The sequence below is a fragment of the Vigna angularis genome, chromosome 3, assembly GCF_016808095.1.
Source record: "Vigna angularis cultivar LongXiaoDou No.4 chromosome 3, ASM1680809v1, whole genome shotgun sequence".
NCBI classification, from domain to species: Eukaryota; Viridiplantae; Streptophyta; class Magnoliopsida; order Fabales; family Fabaceae; genus Vigna; species Vigna angularis.
The window spans coordinates 37,558,831-37,578,318 of NC_068972.1; the positions used below are offsets into that span (position 1 = coordinate 37,558,831).

General features: G+C 29.9%; 1 protein-coding gene and 1 non-coding gene across 2 annotated transcripts; one reads left to right on the forward strand and one right to left on the reverse strand.

Annotated features, from left to right (window-relative positions):
* Positions 1–4,992: 4,992 nt before the first annotated feature.
* LOC108326659 (peptide chain release factor PrfB3, chloroplastic) lies at positions 4,993–10,983 on the forward strand. Its single transcript, XM_017560268.2, has 6 exons — positions 4,993–5,359; positions 6,471–6,688; positions 7,291–7,491; positions 8,097–8,309; positions 8,906–9,086; positions 10,475–10,983. Exons 1-6 carry the CDS (start codon positions 5,164–5,166, stop codon positions 10,753–10,755), a joined length of 1,290 nt encoding a protein of 429 aa, XP_017415757.1. The 5' UTR covers positions 4,993–5,163; the 3' UTR covers positions 10,756–10,983.
* Positions 10,984–11,754: 771 nt separating this feature from the next.
* TRNAN-GUU (transfer RNA asparagine (anticodon GUU)) lies at positions 11,755–11,828 on the reverse strand. The gene has a single exon. It is a non-coding gene; the product is annotated as a tRNA-Asn (tRNA).
* Between the last annotated feature and the right edge of the window lie 7,660 nt (positions 11,829–19,488).

Sequence of the window (19,488 nt, forward strand, 5' to 3'; positions counted from 1 at the left end):
AATAAGTGAAAAAAAATAATATAAAAAGTTGGTGGAGAAATTAGGTGTGGAAATTAAGTGAAAGAAATAATATAAAAAGTTGGTGGAGAAAGTAGGTAAAATAAAATATAGTGAATAGTAAAAGTTAATGTGGAAAATAAGTGAAAGAAATAATATAAAAAGTGGGTGGAGAAATAATGTGGAGAAAAATGGATAATAAAAAATGTTGATGGAGAAGATATAATTAAAAAATGTAAGTGCAATAATTAGAAAAGTTGATATATAAAATTAATATGGAAATGATGTGGAAAAAGTAAATGAAAAAGGTAGATGATGTGGAGGGTGAGGTGGATGGTGATGTGGAGAATGGGGTGTGATAAGAAAAGATGGGTGGTGAGGAAGTAAAAAAAGTGAGATTATTTTGGGCCATTGGATTAAGTGTTTAAAAGAAAATTTGGGGGTGCAAAAAGTAAAATAAATAGTATTTTTCATTTTGGTTTTTTTTTATGTTTTTTTTTATTTATTTTTGTGATGAATTATATTTACCCGGACGAAATTAGGTATTGACAGTTATCTTTAGACAAGTCACAATTAATCCAAAAAGACACTCCAAACCTTCACTTTCTTCATAGAACCTTCAATTTAGATTTTCACTTGTAAAAGCCTCTAACCATGGTCCAAAAACAACATAAAACTTAATCTACCAACCATTAACCCAATCTACCTCAAATTTAGCTTAACTAAATATTTAAACAAGTTTAAAATAACCATAAAACATGTAAGATCCTTGAAAAATATTTGTAAGTTAAAAAAAAAAATGAATAGTAAATTGTGAATAGTAAAAGGTGAATAGTAAAAAGTGAATAGTAAAAAAAAATAAAAAAAAAATAAAAATATTTTTGGAAAGGATAAGTGTTCCACGTAGCTTTGAGATCAGAATTTATCAATTTGCAAATAAAAAATTATTTTTGTAATAGTAAAATGAATAAAAAAATGAATAGTTAAAATGAATAGTAAAAATGAATAGTAAATTTTTTTTACTATAAATAGCCAAGGGGGGGAGGCTGAAAATTTACACCAAAGAACTTAGAAAATTTTTGAGAGAAGAGAGTTGGAAGAATTTCAATTTTTTTGCAAAGGGGATATTCTGGAAGTTTTCAGAGGACGAGGGGATTAAGTCTGTAGTAGAGGTAAGGGGAGCTAACTTTGAGTATTTCTTTTGTATTATCTTGAGTCTTGGATATGCTATATTTTTCTTTTCTGATCTTATATCGTGAATATGGAGTATTTTGTTTCTGTATGATCTTAAATTTTAAATGAGAGTATGCTTTGTGTTGATATCCAAGTGTGATAGTTGTAAAATGTAATGTTGATTATGTTATGCCACTTGTATGTTATTAGTTGTTTATTTTTTTGTATTTTGGAAGGATTAGAAATTGTCTAACCGGCTCTGCCAGATTCAATTTCTTGTTTCCCCAAACATTCTATTGTTTTCCTTATTTAATTTTATTGTATTTTGGAAGGATTAGAAATTGTCTAACCGGCTCTGCCAGATTCAATTTCTTGTTTCCCCAAACTTTCTATTGCTTCAGTTATTTATTTTATTGCACTTTTGGAAGGATTAGAAGTTGTCTAACCGGCTCTGCCAGATTCAATTTCTTGTTTCCCCAAACTATTTATTGCTTTACTTATTTATTTTATTGCATTTTTGGAAGGATTAGAAGTTGTCTAACCGGCTCTGCCAGATTCAACTTCTTATTTCCCCAGACATGTATTGTTCTTGTTATTTAATTATATTGTATTTTGGGATGGATTAGAAGTTGTCTAACCGGCTCTGCCAGATTCAACTTCTTGTTTCCCATGAATTTTTATATTAAGATTATTCTTATGATTGTCAAATATTGTATTCTTCTATGACCATGTATAGTAATATCTTATTATGGGTAATTGTTATCTTGTATGAATTCTATAATGAATGAGTTTCTTGGCTGAAATTGATCTTGTTGGAAGGTCTGGAGTAAGGATTCTGTAATAACTTGTATATGAGTATTAAATAGATGTAGTGATACTATTTAAGGTTGTTGTAAGAGGAAGTAAAAATATTAAAATTAGGCATTTTAGATTTAGAGCATAAGCGAACAAGGTAGATAATTTAAATAAATAAATTGTTAATTATTGAAAGCCTCCCTTTGTTGGTAGGATAGAGGAACCTTAAAAACCTGAGTTGGCACATCCCTGATCATAGAGCAGCCCTGGCCTGGTCCAGTCAGTTGTGACTAGTCATATGTGTTGGCGTCGAAGGTGAGTTTGATGCGTTCAGACATCTGGGCCCTCTCCGGTGACCAATTGGGGTAAAGAAAGATCTCTAATAGGATGAAATTAAAATAAAATAAGTTAATTGGAGATGCATAAAGTTATCATGGTAAAAACTTCATATATATTTTATTTATCGTTACATTGAGTTCAGACTTTAATACGTAGTGGCTAAGATATGATGAAATGTTTTGGCTGATCTATGAATCTTTAATTGGTGAAAATATGTTGAGTTATACTCGTTATGGTCAAAAATGAGTTTATAATATGAAGTATGATAGCTGGCGATATGTTTAATTTATTGACACCAAAATAGGTTATTGTCAAATTATGATTAGAGAATGAACATGATTGAGTTATGTGGAGAAGAGGTTATGAATTGTTGATTTGATGAAATGTTGGAGTGGATAAGAGAGTATGAAATGTTGATGTGATGAAATGTTGGAGTGGATATAAGAAATTATTGCTTATGAAATGATGTTTCCTACGGGAAGTAGTATGTTCGGTTATACCATGAGAGCTTGGTATGAACAAAGTAACACCTGAGGTTAATGAAAGCAGGCAGCAAGTGGTCTGACCATAAGGCTTTGACATAAATATGTGGTTCATAAGTTTTATAGAAGCAGGCAGAGAGCGGTCTGACCATAAGGCTTCAAAGAGTAAAACATAGTATACAGGTGAGGCTTAAGGAAGCAGGCAGAGAGCGGTCTGACCATAAGGCTTCGTGAGTAAGCATAGTATAAATTGTAAGGTTTATGAAATTGAGGAAGATGATTTTGATAATGATGAATTAATGACATCGGGGTAATAATATTTGAGTAATTGTAGAAATAAATGATTAAACTATGCTTATTACAAGTTTAATGATTGATTTGATATGGTTGGCTTACCCTTATTTGTTTATGCTATGATCATATAACTCATGTTATATGTGATTAGGTAATGTTACAGATGTGGTTGAAAAAGCTTAGAGATGAGAGAGATGCGGGGAAAACCTTTCATGGATTTTTGTAAAAAGAATAAATTTGTATTGGGAAGATTATGTTGTGTAAAATTTAAAAGTTGAAATGTCAACGGTGAATACTATATTGTTTAAAGTTTGTAAGTTTGGTATTGTACTTTGGAGTAATTGAAATAAAGTTTGATTGTTTATATGAGATATCGAATTAATTTAGTCTCTACTATCAGTAATACCCTTTAAAATATTTGGGTATTACAAAACAAACCTTAAACCTTAGTTTTTCCCATTCAATTTGTAATTCAAAATTTCAGCTATCAAAACCTCTTATTTGACCCAAAACCAAACATAAGATCTATCTATTCACTAACCTCAAAACCAAATCATTTTTCATCACTAGAATTATACTCCAACACAACAACCTCACATGATCCAAACAATACAACCAAATACAAGTCATTCATACCATCATTCATCAAAAATCACCATAGATCAACAAACATGTCATCATACAAATTACCAAATCTTTATCAATAGCTCATTCAATGATCAAAACCATTTCACATCACAATAACTCATCAAATTAAACGTAATTTCACTACACACAAATCATTACCTAAACTCAGAGTTTCTAGATTAAAATTAAAGACAAGTTTAGCTTCTCTTACTTGTTTAGAAAGCTACAAAAGCTCTATGAAGCACACTATCCTTACCTCAGCTTAAAGAACTCTAGAATTGCCTACAAATTATGAAATTTTGATCAGAATGAACCCTTAGGACCACTAATCAACAAGAAGCTAGAAAAAGATATCAAGTGACACATGTGAGAAATTTTAGATGTATAAGTCTTAAAATAAGAATTAAAGAAAAATGAGCATAAACTTACTTATTTTATAACAGAACTTGGTAAAGAATGAAGAACTCACTCTTGTGATCTCTTAAATACGATGTCTAACTCAAAATAAAAAATCTTAAAAAAAAAGGAAAGAAAACTAAAAAAAAACATTTTAAAAAATAATGAGTGTCTTAAATAATAAAACATGTTTATCTAATTTTATTTATATTATTAAATTACCTTAACATTACAATACTCGATACTCTGATGTTATTATGTTATAACATCGATAAATATTTCTTTAGTTTCAAGTCTATTAAATTGTTTGTTATTGATATTTTATCTAATTTTAAAGAAGAGGAATTTGTTGAACTGAATTCATAAAATATTTTGCGTCCGTATTAATAAGGTGTTAATCTTGTAAAAGTATTGACAGTAAGTTTATCAACTTTAAAACATTATTTTATTATTTTCATCACATCCTATTGTTTCGAAAACTACAAAATATTTTAATACATAATTCAATATATTTTTTTTCATATTTTCTACCATGTGCATGCTTGAATTGACATGTATATCTATGAGCACCCTAAGGTTTGTAACAAACTTCTCGAAAGTTGTTTAAAGATTATGAATGTCAACTTTCGTAAAGATTATATTTATATTCTTATTTGCTATAAAAAATAAATTATTTTATAAATTGTATTTTGTATTGAATAGAAAAAAAACAAATAAAAAGTGATTAAAAATGAAGATTAATTTGTCACATTAATAATATTTTTAGAATGGTGACTAAATTAATTATTTTATCTAGGATGCGTGACAAAATTATAAACGCGAAACTGTTGTGGGTGTGAAGTAGTGTACTTGTCTTATTTCACATTGATTTCCGCTTTCAAGATAAGGCAATATGTGGAACAAAGTTACGGTCGTTTCAGTTTTGCTCCTTTCACAACACAACACAACACAACACAAAAACGGTCGTGGGAGCTTTCGAACATAGCACCATTCACTTCACCGGAAAACAAAACAAGGCCTTCTTCACCCTTTTACATTTTTTCCCATCTTCATCCGCTCAATGGTTATGGCTACTATGGTGTCTGAACATGCTTTTCCCACAAGAACGGTTCATGAAGTTGCATCTTCTTTCAGCTCTAAATGGCGCTCTTCCCTGGGAAAGAAGAAGCCGAATGTTCACCTGTTTCAATGTTCTCTCAGAATTAGAGCTTGTAATAGTTCCATGGCCAACAACAAGGACATCTACAATCAAGTGGGTCTGTTTCAAAATGCTATCTTTTTTTGTGTGTTAGAACACGTTCTGCTTTTGGTTTATGCTTATGTTTTTTTTTTGTATGTGCTAAAGTACCTTTGGCGGTTCAATCATTGTGGATGTGGCTCTTGTTACTATTTATGTTTGTGATTGCCCTTTTGCTTGTAGGGGTGAAATGGGATGGTGGAAAGTCGAGGAGTGAGGCTTGAAGAGGTATTCTTGGATACAAGTCTTGAAAAAATATCACCCTTAATTTGAATTTGACGGAGTGCGTTTTCAGTCGGGAACCTTTTTATTTTGGGGTGGTGGTTGGTATGTTGATATAAGATTTTTATGATGATAACATGATTGTGATTTCCAATAGATGTTTTAACCGATGTCACAGATAGTGGAGTTTCAAGCTTGTTAGGTTCAATACCTTTTTGTGTATCTAATTTCAACAGAACATGCAGATAAGAGCTAAAGAACAGTGCCTGTGTGATAAACGATCCACTCATCTGATTATGGAAAATGTCTCTGGGATACCTCTTACCATGTAACCTATTTAGATAACTGAGTAGTTGGGTTACATGGTATGATAAAAATAGAGAAACTGCAAAAACTTTTTCATTATCTACAAGGGTATAGCTGGTTACCCATGCCTTATGGGCAATGGTTAAGGGGTAATGCTTCGATTTACTTAAATGGAACACTTTGGGATGATTTTGTTTTCTTTTTATGTAATAAATGTTATCTCTGTCAATTAAGACTTTGTTTGAAGAATGTTTCTCCCTGTAGTTATCATATATACTTCATGCTAGTTAGTTGCATTGCATCTATTATTCTTAATGGATCGTGCATATCTATTTTCACCTTTCTAAATTTGATGCCATGAATGTGACTTTTATCATGTAGAAATATTCGTTTGATTTCTTCTTTGTCGTCAACCCTCAGAGCAAATTTTAAGCTGATTGAAGATTCTTGATAGTTTAATGACTCTTCTGCAAATCTTTTAAGTGAAGTGGATATAACTTAATGATTCACAATAGGATAGTCTGTTATATTAGCTGCAGGTGACTAGTTCTTCTTTCACTTATTATCTTCATCAGTCATAATAACCATTCAAATATGATCAGGTTTGTTTTCTCTAAAAAGGAAAATTGAAGATGCAGTTCTTCGCGCTGAAACATTCACTTCGACAGCCTTAGAAATTGAAGAAGCAACTAAGATTAAACAGGAAGAAATGGTGCGTGATTTTGATATGTGGGATGATCCAGCTAAGTCCAATGACGTCCTTGTCAAGTTGGCTAACAGTGCCAAGGTAGTTGATTCCTTAAAGGACATGAAATACAAGGTGATGGTCTGTTTCCATCAGTTTCATCTGAATTTTCACAGTATTATTTGTCTTCAATTCTATATAAATTTTGATTGGTTTGGTATGAAATAATAATTGTGTAGGCCATTTAACTAATGGTATGTGGGGACTTTGATACACTAACAGAAAAATAAAATGAAATGCAGCAATTACACTGAAGAAAGAAATGTCCAAAGAACACTTCTATTTAGAACATAATTTTGATTATGATCTTTACTCCGACCACTGTTCTGTAAAGCTCAAAGATTGCCCTGTGTTTGTGCATGGCATCTTTCATTAAACCAGAATTATATTACCTCTAAGCTCTAGCTACTGTAAACTTCTGTTGTATAGTTAATCCTCTTTCTGTCTCAGATCCACCATACTTCTTAAAATGATATACCATATGTATAACTTGGGAAATCACTATTTTGCGAAGGTTGGCCAGAATTTGCTAACAGTTGAAAATTGTGGCTTTCCTGGTCATACGGCTCAAAATACACCTTTGCTAACACCACTAAAACAAATAAAATAGGCCATACTATTTTATTTTATTTTTTTCTTATTTGAAAAAATATGATTCCTTGTTGTTTGTCCTCCAGTTAGAGGAAGCAAAGTTGATCAATCAGTTGGCTGAGATGAATGCTATTGATTATGGGCTTTATAAACAAGCCTATGAAGCATCATTGGGTGTTAGTGATATTCTAGATCAGTATGAGATTTCTAAGCTTCTTAAGGGTCCATTTGATATGGCCGGAGCATGCTTGGTTATAAAAGCTTCACTTGATGACATCCATCCAAAGGTTTGATATGTAATGTTTGAACTTCAATATGATTATGTTTTTTAAACTATAACTTATGAATCTGGTTATTGTATGCTATTATATTAGTAAAACTTAATCCTGTTTATGATGCATTCTAAAATTGATTCTTCAGTCCAGCAGTTGTTTTGAAATATAATATAGTTTGAAAGCATAAGGATGTTAAATATCATCTTTCGTTTACCTCTTGCAAAGAAGTAGAATTTTGAACTTGCCATTGTGTAGCTGTATCAGTCATAAGTTCCTACTTATTTCTATGGAAATGAAATTTCATCTGTAAATCTGGTTCTTTCACTTTAAAATTTTAAAGTTTCTAGTTTCAAAGTTTTAGTATTGCTTCATTCTTGGAGCAGTAATGAGTACAAATAAGTTTCATTTAATTAGACTTATGGTTATTTGGCAAAACCTCACTCATGTGAAGAAATAACCAATTTTTTCAGTGTTGTACATATAATAAACACATATTTCATCTACACTTTGTAAAACAGTTTCTGATCGTTTGCTTTATGTTCTAGTTTTTTTTTCTTCTTAAACTATTTATGTAAATTATTTCTGTTGTCCTTGGCCTACTTTTTGTGTAAATCAAGCTCTGGGCAGAACAGCTCCTAAGTATGTATCTTGGATGGGCTAAAAGACAAGGTTATGAAGGAAGGATTGTTGACAAGTGTCTGTTCAAGAATGGAGGAATTAATTCTGCAACTATAGAGTTTGAGTTTGAGCGTGCATATGGTTATCTTTCAGGGGAAAAAGGAGCTCACAACTTGATAAGAGGTTCTTCAAATGAGTCTTCTCCGCTCGAGGTGTGAACATTTCCGTTCTTCCTATGTAATTGCAAACTGATTTTCCTTTCTTGTATACTTTGTTTATTGCATATTGAATTACATTATAGAAAAACTCTTTTTGAGAAGAAAATTCTTCTAATTCCTGTTACAGAGTATTAATCTCTACTCCACTTCATAATGATTCTAATTCTATGAATACTTTACATAGACATCACCATTAGGTTTATTGCGCATGCATGAACAGTATAGGAAAAACTATCAATATAAATTTTTAACATAATACATCGAAATAATCATAATTATCCATGCGTAGTAGAAGATATTATATTATGCTATATCTATACATTATAACTGTAATATATTGTGGAAACAGCATTTCAAAAGGCTTGTAAAAATTCATGTTGGATTCTGGATTTGATGAAATATCAAGGAAAGTATACCAAAGTTGTGATCACTGTGACCTTTCTTGAGTTTCTATGATGAGGATTGACCGATGATTACTATAGTGAACTGGGCTATATTAGAACAATCATAGAATGAACTTATATATATATTATGAAATAATTATTAGAATTTGATGAAGTAACTATTTTTGCTAATTAAAAAATTTGCAGGCTTGCTCAGCAACTGTAGATGTTATTCCCATGTTCTTTGAGAATAATGCTTGTGATCTTGAAATTAATTCTGAAGATTTGATTATCTCATCTCCGTCTATTCAAGGAGAAAACAAGAGACAAACAGATCTTTCAGTTTGCATTCAGCATTTACCTACTGGCATAAGTGTCCAATCCTCTGGTATGCATATGTTTGTGTTTCAGATGTTTGCTTCGCAGTTTTAGTTCCTTTTCTTCTATCATTATATATATTCAAGTATGTTCCAGAATATGATAATGAAATTGCAATATGTCCTATAGGTTGTGCTATTTTTTCTCCTTTTTTTGGCTTTTGACGATATGTTAGTCTACTGAAGATTTCTACATAAACAAACATACTCCTTTGACCTGTTTTTTTTGTTGGGTCTTTCCTTTATCTTACTAGGATTAACACCTGATCAAATTAGGTTACACGCCAACATTCATGATTAAAAGTTGGGAACTGATAGAGCCATATGGTCTCATATTTAACTATGCATATAATATGCAGAGAATTGCTTGCTACACTAATATTTTTTAGGAGAAATTGTTAGCATAAAACTCACCCTACTACAATGTGGTTTCTTGCTCTCTTTGCTATGTTAAAGAGAAACAAATATTAAAATCAGTTTATACTTAATTCAATCCTACAAAATCAGCTTGTAAGATGAGGTTTGCACCCACTTATATACTATAAACACGATAAGTTCAACAAGCAACAAATTTCTTTAGAATAGGCTTGAACCCATGATTCTAGTACCATGTAAAGAAGTGAATTTTAAGCATAGTTATCATAGGTACTTTAATTGCTAGAGAAGTTCTTCATTTTGGCCTTACTTGGTTAGTTACCATTACCAGACCATAACTCATGAAGGATGGATAAGGATTCTCTTTTGGAAAAAGCTGTCGATAGCTGAAAATTGAAAGAGAAAACTAATATACCTTTCTCATATTAAACTAGTATTGTGAAAGATTGGTAAAGTCTACGAACCAGTATCTTGTGTGCCACATAGTTCATATTATTATGACATCTGGTCACTTCACATCTATATGTCTCAATCTGATTTGGAAGTCTCAGGATTTTCTTTCCTTTTGCTTTTTTCTGCCTTGTTTGTTGTGCTAAACGGTTCCTATCAAACAATGTGTAAATTATAAGTTCTAACTGATGTTGTTTTTGTATTTTTTTTCAATGATTTTAAACTTGTCCTGGTCTTGATTACTCGGTTATAAAAGAGGTCATAGTTTACAAAATTTATTACGCTTCATGTGGACATGGTAATTGTGGATTTTAGATATATGAAATAGAAGTGAAAGAAAAGAAGCATAACAGACGCTTTGCTGCATCTTAAGCATAATTTAACAGAATTCATAATGACTTTAATGTAGATAGAAATTAATTTTGTTCACTCATTATTTGCTTTTTGACCACATTCCAATACTGGTAGAACTAAATTACTACCAAATCAGTTTCCCTTACTTTCAAATTGAAAAATTTGATAAGCATGTAAATGGAGATTTTACTTGATTACATTTTGTGGTTTCTTTGTGGAGGTGAGAGAAGTCACTTTGCAAATAAGATGAAAGCACTAAACAGACTTAAAGCCAAACTTCTAGTGGTAGCAAGGGAACAAGAAGTTGCAAGCATAAAAAGTATACAGAAGGACAACATTGTGAGTCCATGGCAAGAAGAAACTAGGAGGTACGTTTTTCATCCGTACAAGTTAGTACATGATGTAAAGACAGGCATTGAGATGCCAGACCTGAACTATGTTCTTGAGGGGAATATTGGAACCCTTATTGCAGCTCATATTAATAGCAGAGCCATGTCATAAGGTCTGAATCCATATTTCATACACCACACCAGGTGATCAATTTTGCTATTGCAATTGTTGTGTAAATGTTCACTTTTTCAGTCCTGCAAAATTATCAGGATTTACTTCAATCCCTTGATTTCATGAGGCAAAAATGTATCAGTTCATCCATTTTGGTCTATATTGACAGATTTGTTAATGAGTTGAATGTAAATTGCATTATATTCTAAACATTTTATAATTTGGTTTTCTGGCATCCTAAATATATGTGATTTGAATTAATTTTTAGGAGGTTTATTGGTTATGTTTCAAAGTAAACATTATCACCTTTGGTTGTTAGAATGGAAGCCTACCATGATGTTTGTTAGCTATGAGAAGTTGTTGAAGGTGTGGACAAAGTTTTAAGTCTATCATATCCAATGGCTGTTTAGATTAAAAGAAAAACATTTGAAAATTCACTATAAAGGTAAAATGATCTGAAGAAAAAGTGAATTTTTGATGTCAAAGTATCGTTCTCCTCAATCAAAACCCACAAAGAGAGGAAGCAGATAAAGGCAAAGCAACTACAACCCTATTTGCTACAGTATCATCCACTATGTTGATAAGTATAATGACACATAAAACAGCTCATGAAATTTGAGAGTTTTTGAAGCAAAAGTACAATGGAAATGAAAAAGGTGAAAGGTGTGCAAGCATAGAACTTAATATGGGAAAATGATATTCGAAGAACGAAGAAATTTGAAACAATTAATTAAGGAATATTCATTCAAACAATTTCGTTTTGATAAACTGGATTATTGAATATTGAATATGCACTACAATTTACAAATAATAAAGTTAGAAGACCAAAAATAATCACTGGTAATATTAATTTTTTTTAACAAAAATGGCGGGTTGAAAATTGTCTGAATAAAATAAAGAGGCTTAAAAAGAATAAAAAAATGCATAATATGAATAAAATAACAAAAAAAAAGACAGCATAAAATGAATAATAAAAAATAGCATGAAAAAATTTCAGAACGCTAGAAGGAGGGCTTGAACCTCCGACCTTGTGGTTAACAGCCACACGCTCTAACCAACTGAGCTATTCCAGCTTTTTGACAGAATGCGAAACTTAGTAGAAATTATATAATATTCTTATCTCATTGAACTTTACCCCTTTAAACTCTGTTTAATTTAAAAATATAGTTTTATTCATTAAACTTTTAATTTAAGAAATTAATTTTAATCATATGTGGAATAAGTAATCTGTTAAAACAAAACTTCGGTGAAGACATAAATTCATCTGCTTAACTTGTTTGAATTTATTTTTAAAACTGTGATTTAATGTTGAATTTTAATTTGATAATAGAGATATTTTGTTACAAGTAAACACATGAAACAAAATAGTTTAATGCATTGCTGAAGCACCTTTTAGATAAACTAGCATATATGTCTAATTTATTTGTAGACAAGTGATTTCAGATTAGAACAATTATGCTAATAGTAGATAAAGGACTTTCTTTTTAATGAATGATTTTGGATTAGAGGATCGTGGATACAATTTTCTATAAGTATTTTTTAAAATAAATTTTTTCATAATTTAGTTTTATTTTTAAAAAGTAAAAAAAAATTAATAAGAAAATTTAAAAAAATATTTATATATAAACTAACTCTATATAAAGAACACAAATAAAATTAATTATGTCTTGTGTATAATTGAATGAAAATATCATAAATATATATAAGACAGAGTATTTAGAGAGGGTATTTATAATTATGTTATTTTATCCTTATAGTTACATTATTATGTTCCTATAATACTACAAGAATATTCCTACAAATAAGTTATTCTAGTAAAGATAATTATAATAATATTTTCTCTCAATAATCCTGGAATATAATTAATTTTCTAACACTTTTTCTTAAATTGAAAAGTCATAAAAAAACTCTCAACTTGCAGTTCATAGAGAAAACTTCACTTTTTAGTGTTTTGCAAACACATTGACAAGTTGTTCAATTAAAGGTATATCTTTAGTTGCGATTGAACCATTTTGAATCTTATCATAAATAAGTGGCAATTCATCTTGTGTGTTTAGAATTTTCATGAAATACTAGATGAGGTGCAATGTGTAAGGTTGTTTTATTGCCATAATATAGTAATGTAGGTTTATGAAGTAATGTCCACAAATCTTTCAACAATGATTGTAATCAAGTCAATTCAGAAGAGGTACTAATCAATGTTTTATATTCAACTTTTGTCGAAGATAAAAGAACATTTTTTTTGTCTCTTTATTCATTAAGATACGAGGGAATATCCAAAAACACACAATAATGTGTAATTGGTTTTTGAGATAGTCGACAAACTTTCAATCTATTCAAATCACAAAAAATGTGGAAATAGTTTTTTGTCTCTTTTTTTGTTGTTGTTTGTTTCAACCTTGCTTCTCATTTATAATTAGTCATAATTTTCTTTATCAAACAATTTTGTTAATTGACTGGTGAAATTATTTTTAATTGATATTAATTGAAATTGTTATTCCCACGTATGTTAATAAAGGTTTCTCACCCAATGTTTTGTATTCAACACTTCATGTGCTACCATTTTTCCATTTCCTCGTGTTTGAAATAGTAATTCTTTCAATGTTTGGTCTTTAAATAATAGGTTTAATTGATGCGGAGGTCCCTATTTGTGCAGTTTTGTGTCAAGTAGGTCCCTGTATTTTGAAGTAGCTCAATTTGGTCTCTAATTATGAAAAATTGAAGCAATAAAATTTGTGCCGTTAAATTCTGTGAACGACATCAAAATTGTTGCCTGGTGGCTAGGTGAGGTGACATTTGAAAACACGTGGCACATAAATAGTTTAATAGGTGGACTTAAATAATTTTTTACTTTGACAAGCACGTGGGACATAAACTTTGTTTGGATTTCATTAAATCCCTCAGCTGAAGCTCAAAATCCCTAATTGAAAAGGGTGTGAAAAGGGTCTTGTACTCGTTCTTCTTCGAAGGGTGTTGGTTCAGTATTATTTGCGAGGGGGATGGGTCTGGTGGTGATCAAGGTTGTAGTCGTTCTTCTTGGAAGAGGATGTCGAAGGAGTACTCTTGCTCTTCGTCGACATGCAGGCGGAAGGAAAACCCTATAGTTTCTTCACCGATTTGCCACTGTGGACAGAGATCTGTGATGAGAACTACCAAAACTATGAAGAATCGAGGCAAGCAAGGAAGTAGCTCCACATGTCTGGGTCAAAAGACAAAGTTGTACTTTCCCCCTCATACTTAAGTGGCCCATCATTCAAGAACTTCCCTCCATGGTGGAAAACAACTTCAAAATGATCCTCCATGTTCAACACAACAACAATATTTATCCTATAAAATAATAACAAGGCCAACGAAAACTAAAATTATTTCAAATTATATCAATATTTATCCTATAAAACCACAACAGAGAAAGTGTATGACTTATATATAGAAAACCTTTAACAAAACATGCTTCAATTATACACACCAACACCAACGACAACAAAACTTAAACAAAATTAAAAGCACAAGAAACAAAGATGGGGGACCACGTTGCAACACAACTTTAACATAACATGCTTCAAAAACACACTCCCACAGAACTTCAAACATGGGGGACCACATCACCACTTCAAACATGGGGGACCACATTAAAAGTAACAACGATATACTAACCATGCAACATTCTCGAAAAACCACCAATATACTAACCTCAACACGTGCTTCACTTGCGACGAACTTCGCCAAAGCTTTCTACGCGAAACCACCGATAGATGAAGATAATTTCATAAAACGAAACTTTTTCTAAGCCTAATTTCACACTAAAACCCAATGTTCCCCAATTGCGGACCAGAACGACTAACCCACGAACCCTATTTCCCCAATTTCGCACACACCCAATTTCTCAAGCTAATACCTTTTAATTTGATTTCCCCAATTTCATAACGGTACCTTAATTTAAACCATGTGCTTCTGAAACTAAAAAAATAATTTAAGTCCACCTATTAAACTATTTATGTGCTACGTGTTTTCAAATGCCACCTCACCTAACCACCAGGCAACAATTTTGACGCCCTTCACAGAATTTAACGGCACAGACTTTATTGGTTCAATTTTTCATAATTAGGGACTAAATTGAGTTACTTCAAAATACAGGGACCTACTTGACACAAAACTGCACAAATAGGGACCTCCGAATCAATTAAACCTAAATAATATAGGAAATTTTTTAGCTGGTCTTAAAATTTAAATAAATCTAGGATTAACTATTTTTTAATCCTTGAACTTTCAATCAAAATTGAAATTTGTCTATGTCAAAATTTTGATACATTTTGGTTCTCAAACTTTAAAGATAAATTAATATAGTCATTTAAACGTAATTGTTATATTTTTCTTTGTATGTGTGAAATGTATTTTATGCTATCATTTAAGTTATTTAGAATGTTTAAACATTATCGCTTCAATGTTAGTTGGGAAATGCATTTGACACGTCAAAAAAATTTACCGTAACTAAGTTAAAAAGACTATATTCATCAATTTTTAAAGTTTGGAAACCAAAGTATATGAAAATTTGGAACAGGGACAAATTTCAATTTAATGTCTATAACATTCCAAATTCTCACACTAGACATTTCATAGATAATATAAATATTGTAAAATTTATACAGTCATCCATGAGGAATATAAAGAAGTTCACACTGAAGATACATATTTCTTTCAAATCTCACATTAACACTCATAAAAACAGCTCAAACTCTTCTATACTATTCTTCTGCTTCTCTCTTCACTTGCATTGGATCCAACGTTATTCCCGCATCTACTCCCATATAACACACATGTTATATGACATCACACAAATATAATTTGTCAACACAAACACAAACAAGTAAGGGTGAGCTACCATGTAAAAGACTTTTCAAAAGAAGGCATAGCACTATTACTACACATAACTCATTCACAATAAAATTCATGTGAGATGCAAATGGTTATACTAGACTCTATTATTTGGATAGAACGTTGATGGAAGTCTCGGGTGGTCGTGCACTTGTTGTGATGACCTCCACTCCTCATACAACAAAAATCATGGCCAAATACAATATATCATGTCATCCACAAGGTAAGTTTGTCAACACCTATGATCACAACTGAACATAGGCTAGGACCTCCTACCACTCTCACTACATAACACATCTTTCTCAACATTAACGTGTACACGAGTACCATGCCACTACAAAATCTCTCTACGAGACTCATACCATGTTCAGATTCATCAATTCCTATGCAACATAACAAAATGAATTCATCACAGATTTTCATACCAACTAAGTATATTGCATAATAATTTAACAATATATAATAATATGTTCCATAAGAAAAAGTTGAAAACTCGTTGAGTAGACTTTTAGGAAAGATACTTGCGACTCAATGGACAATTAAAGTACTAGGTCTTTCCTTAGTCAAAGTATTCCTCAACTAGTTTTCATGAATTTCTTATTCAAAGATTCAATACAACGTCACATGGATTTTTCATAAACAATATTCATTGAGAAACTCTAGAGTGTGGATTTCACAAATTCAATACAAAATCACATATTCACACAAAAATTCAAAACATGCATAAATATACAACAATATTAGATCACTAATGTAAAAACCTAGAAAGGTTACCCTTACCTCTTTTCTAGAATTCTTTTCTTGATTTAAGTTTGTTCCCAAAATCCTTTTAGAATCTCTACTTTATAAATTCCTTCCTACACTCTTTTCTTTCTAATTTTATTTCTCCTTCTCTAGAACCTTTCTTTAGAATCCCCCTCCCCTTGTTATTTAATAGGCCATAAATGACTTTTTTTAATTATTATTCTTTTTATTTTTTTTTTATTTTTTTTATTTTATTATTATTTTAATCCATTATTTTAATCATCGAAAGAAATCTTTTTTGTTAGCTTCTCCTTTTTCTCTTTTTTTATTATTATTATTATTTTATTTTTATTTTTTATTTTTTTATAAAACCTTAAATTTTTTTGTAAAAATATGTTCTCAGGAATTTGGACCTATTCCTTTGAAATCACTATAATTATCTACTATTTAAGCATACCATAATTTTTTTGTTTAACTTATCACAATTTATTAATCATATTTTCTACCCATAAAATTATTACTAATAATAATACTAAGAAAAAATTACTACTATTGATCAAGCTGAATATTTTCATGAACTTTACCATTGAATGACTAAACATAAATTTAATTCATAAATTTAAGTAAAACTTTTGAATATATATATATATATATATATATATATATATATATATATATATATATATATATATATATATATATATATTACTTTAGAAAGTCATTATGTATCTATTATAATATAAAGAAAGTTGACTACTATGAAATTTACCCAACTATTTCTTTATGTTATTATGCGTCCAAACTACTAGCCAATTGACTTAAATATTTCTACGAACTTTCTTGATTTATGGCAATATCGCTCACTAAATACCCTTATTACCTTTTTTATTTATGAAAATATCATTCATCCTACTACTTTTCTTGAATTATGACAATATCACTCATTAAATACTTTAACCATCTTTTTTATTTACAAAAATCATTCACTATTGGTATGTTTTTATTATTATTAGTATTAATATTAATAAATATTTAGTATTAGAAGTATAAATTATTACTATTATTATTATTATTATTAGTATTAGTATTAGTATTATTAGTTGTACTGATATTATTATTCGATTTAATATTATTATTATCACTATTAATGAATGATTATTATTATACTTATTATTATTATTAGTATTAATATTAATATTGTTATTAGAAGTACTTTTTTATTATTATTAATAGAAACACGAATGTTATCGTGCCTATGTCAATAATTTTTAAATATTTATATATTATGCAAGCTAAAAATATTTGTAAATTGATTAAATTAATATAAAAAAATATGAATTCATAAAACATCTTCTACACACGACAAAGTATAAATAATCATAAACATAAGGAGTCTCTTATAAATGCAGGAAAAATATTGGAGAAAACACAATCAATGGAGTAGACAACCCATGCTTAGGAAACCATTATCTAAGTTATTTAAATTCCTCCTAATATGACGAAAAACACCAAATAATAGTTCAATGAACTCCATTCATAATGTTCGTGCTTTTTTTATTTATAAAAATTCCTAGGCTTTAAAACAAAGCACGATCATTCATTGACAATAACTTCTAGGTTTCCTTATCTAATAATCCTTCCATGTTACTCTAAAATATATAATATTTGTAATGGATTATAAGTTAACTATATAAATAAGTTGAGTAAGACGTTAATATATAAAATAAATGTTTATGTTTTATTACACGTTCTAAAAAAAAAAGAACAAATTACTAACTTAAAGTCTTATAAATTTTTAAATTCTTGTATATTTAGAAGACTAATTAAAGATTGATATTGAAGATATCTTTTTGTTTTCATGTGATTTATAAAAAGTAAATTTTGTACATATGTAATTAAAAAAATAATATGTAAAAATTGAGTTTATTTTGATGTGGTATAATGCTTTATTTTTGAAGAAGTCTCTCGAATTCTTTATAGAACACATTATTCATAATTTAATTTGTTCTAAAAAACTATCAAAATAAGAGTAATAACGTTATGTACTAATGACACAATAAAAATATATAATGTATAATAAAATTTTAAATAAATACTAATAACTTCATGCATAAATTTTATGTTATGCAACAAATGAATTTTGTTGTATCATGTTAATGGAGAGAAATCAATTAAAGTATAAGGATTAGGGTAGTTAACATAAAACAAAATAAATAATTTAGAATAAAAATGGTGTTCAACTCATATATGTAAACATAACATTCATTATTGTAAAATTGAATTAGTTTCCTAACCTTGTTATCCACTAAGATTATCAATCAGAGTAAATAGTCCTCCTTTCAATTATTCCATTTTATTCTACGAAAAAATATGAAAATTTTTAGTAGTAAAAAAATAGTACATATATTTGGAGATACCTGTCTATGTGAGAAATTATCATGCTTCATCCCAGATAATTATCATGCTTTTGTATGCATTTTAATTACTTGTAATTGATTCTATACGTGAAAAGTAAACTTCACGTGTTATTAAAATACAATGACTTAGTTGAAATTAATTTTTGTTTGTAGAAATGGATTTTTATTTTTATTTATTGGCTAGCATTCCAGGATTATTAAAAATATACCATTCCAAATAAGATTGAAAAATTTCAATCTTTAATTCTTCTTCTCTGAAGTTGTGTTCGTTTGAAGGTGATTTCCTTATTACAGTAATTAAGACGGACGGATTTGCGAGAGAAGAGAGAGAAGTGACGTTCGCTTGCGCTGATTTGCAAAGAGAGAAAAGCAACGATTTGCAAAATTTCACTGTGCGGTTCATCTGTATTTTGCTGCAATTTGCGATGATTTAGGCACAAAAGACTTATATGCCATGTACTATTTGATCAATTCCACGATAATATTTAGCCATCCATAATATAAATAAAGGAAAATATTAACGTAAATAATCGATTCCAACCATGTGAGTAAGCCAGGTTGAAGTCGTGTGATTAAGTTGAAGACGCAGGGAGTGGTTAATGATGAGGAAGAACGCGGTTGGTGATGAGGAGCAACTGCATGGAGATGAGGAAAGCTTGAAGAAGAGATGTTCATGGGCATGTATTCGGTTCCACATAAT

What these genes read in the sequence shown, in the direction of transcription:
- LOC108326659 (XM_017560268.2), top strand. Translation starts at nt 5,164, where the DNA reads ATGGTTATGGCTACTATGGTGTCTGAACATGCTTTTCCCACAAGAACG. An exon ending in ATGAGTCTTCTCCGCTCGAG is followed by an intron (nt 8,310 to 8,905) that starts GTGTGAACATTT and finishes AAAAATTTGCAG; the next exon opens with GCTTGCTCAGCAACTGTAGA. An exon ending in CATAAGTGTCCAATCCTCTG is followed by an intron (nt 9,087 to 10,474) that starts GTATGCATATGT and finishes TTCTTTGTGGAG; the next exon opens with GTGAGAGAAGTCACTTTGCA.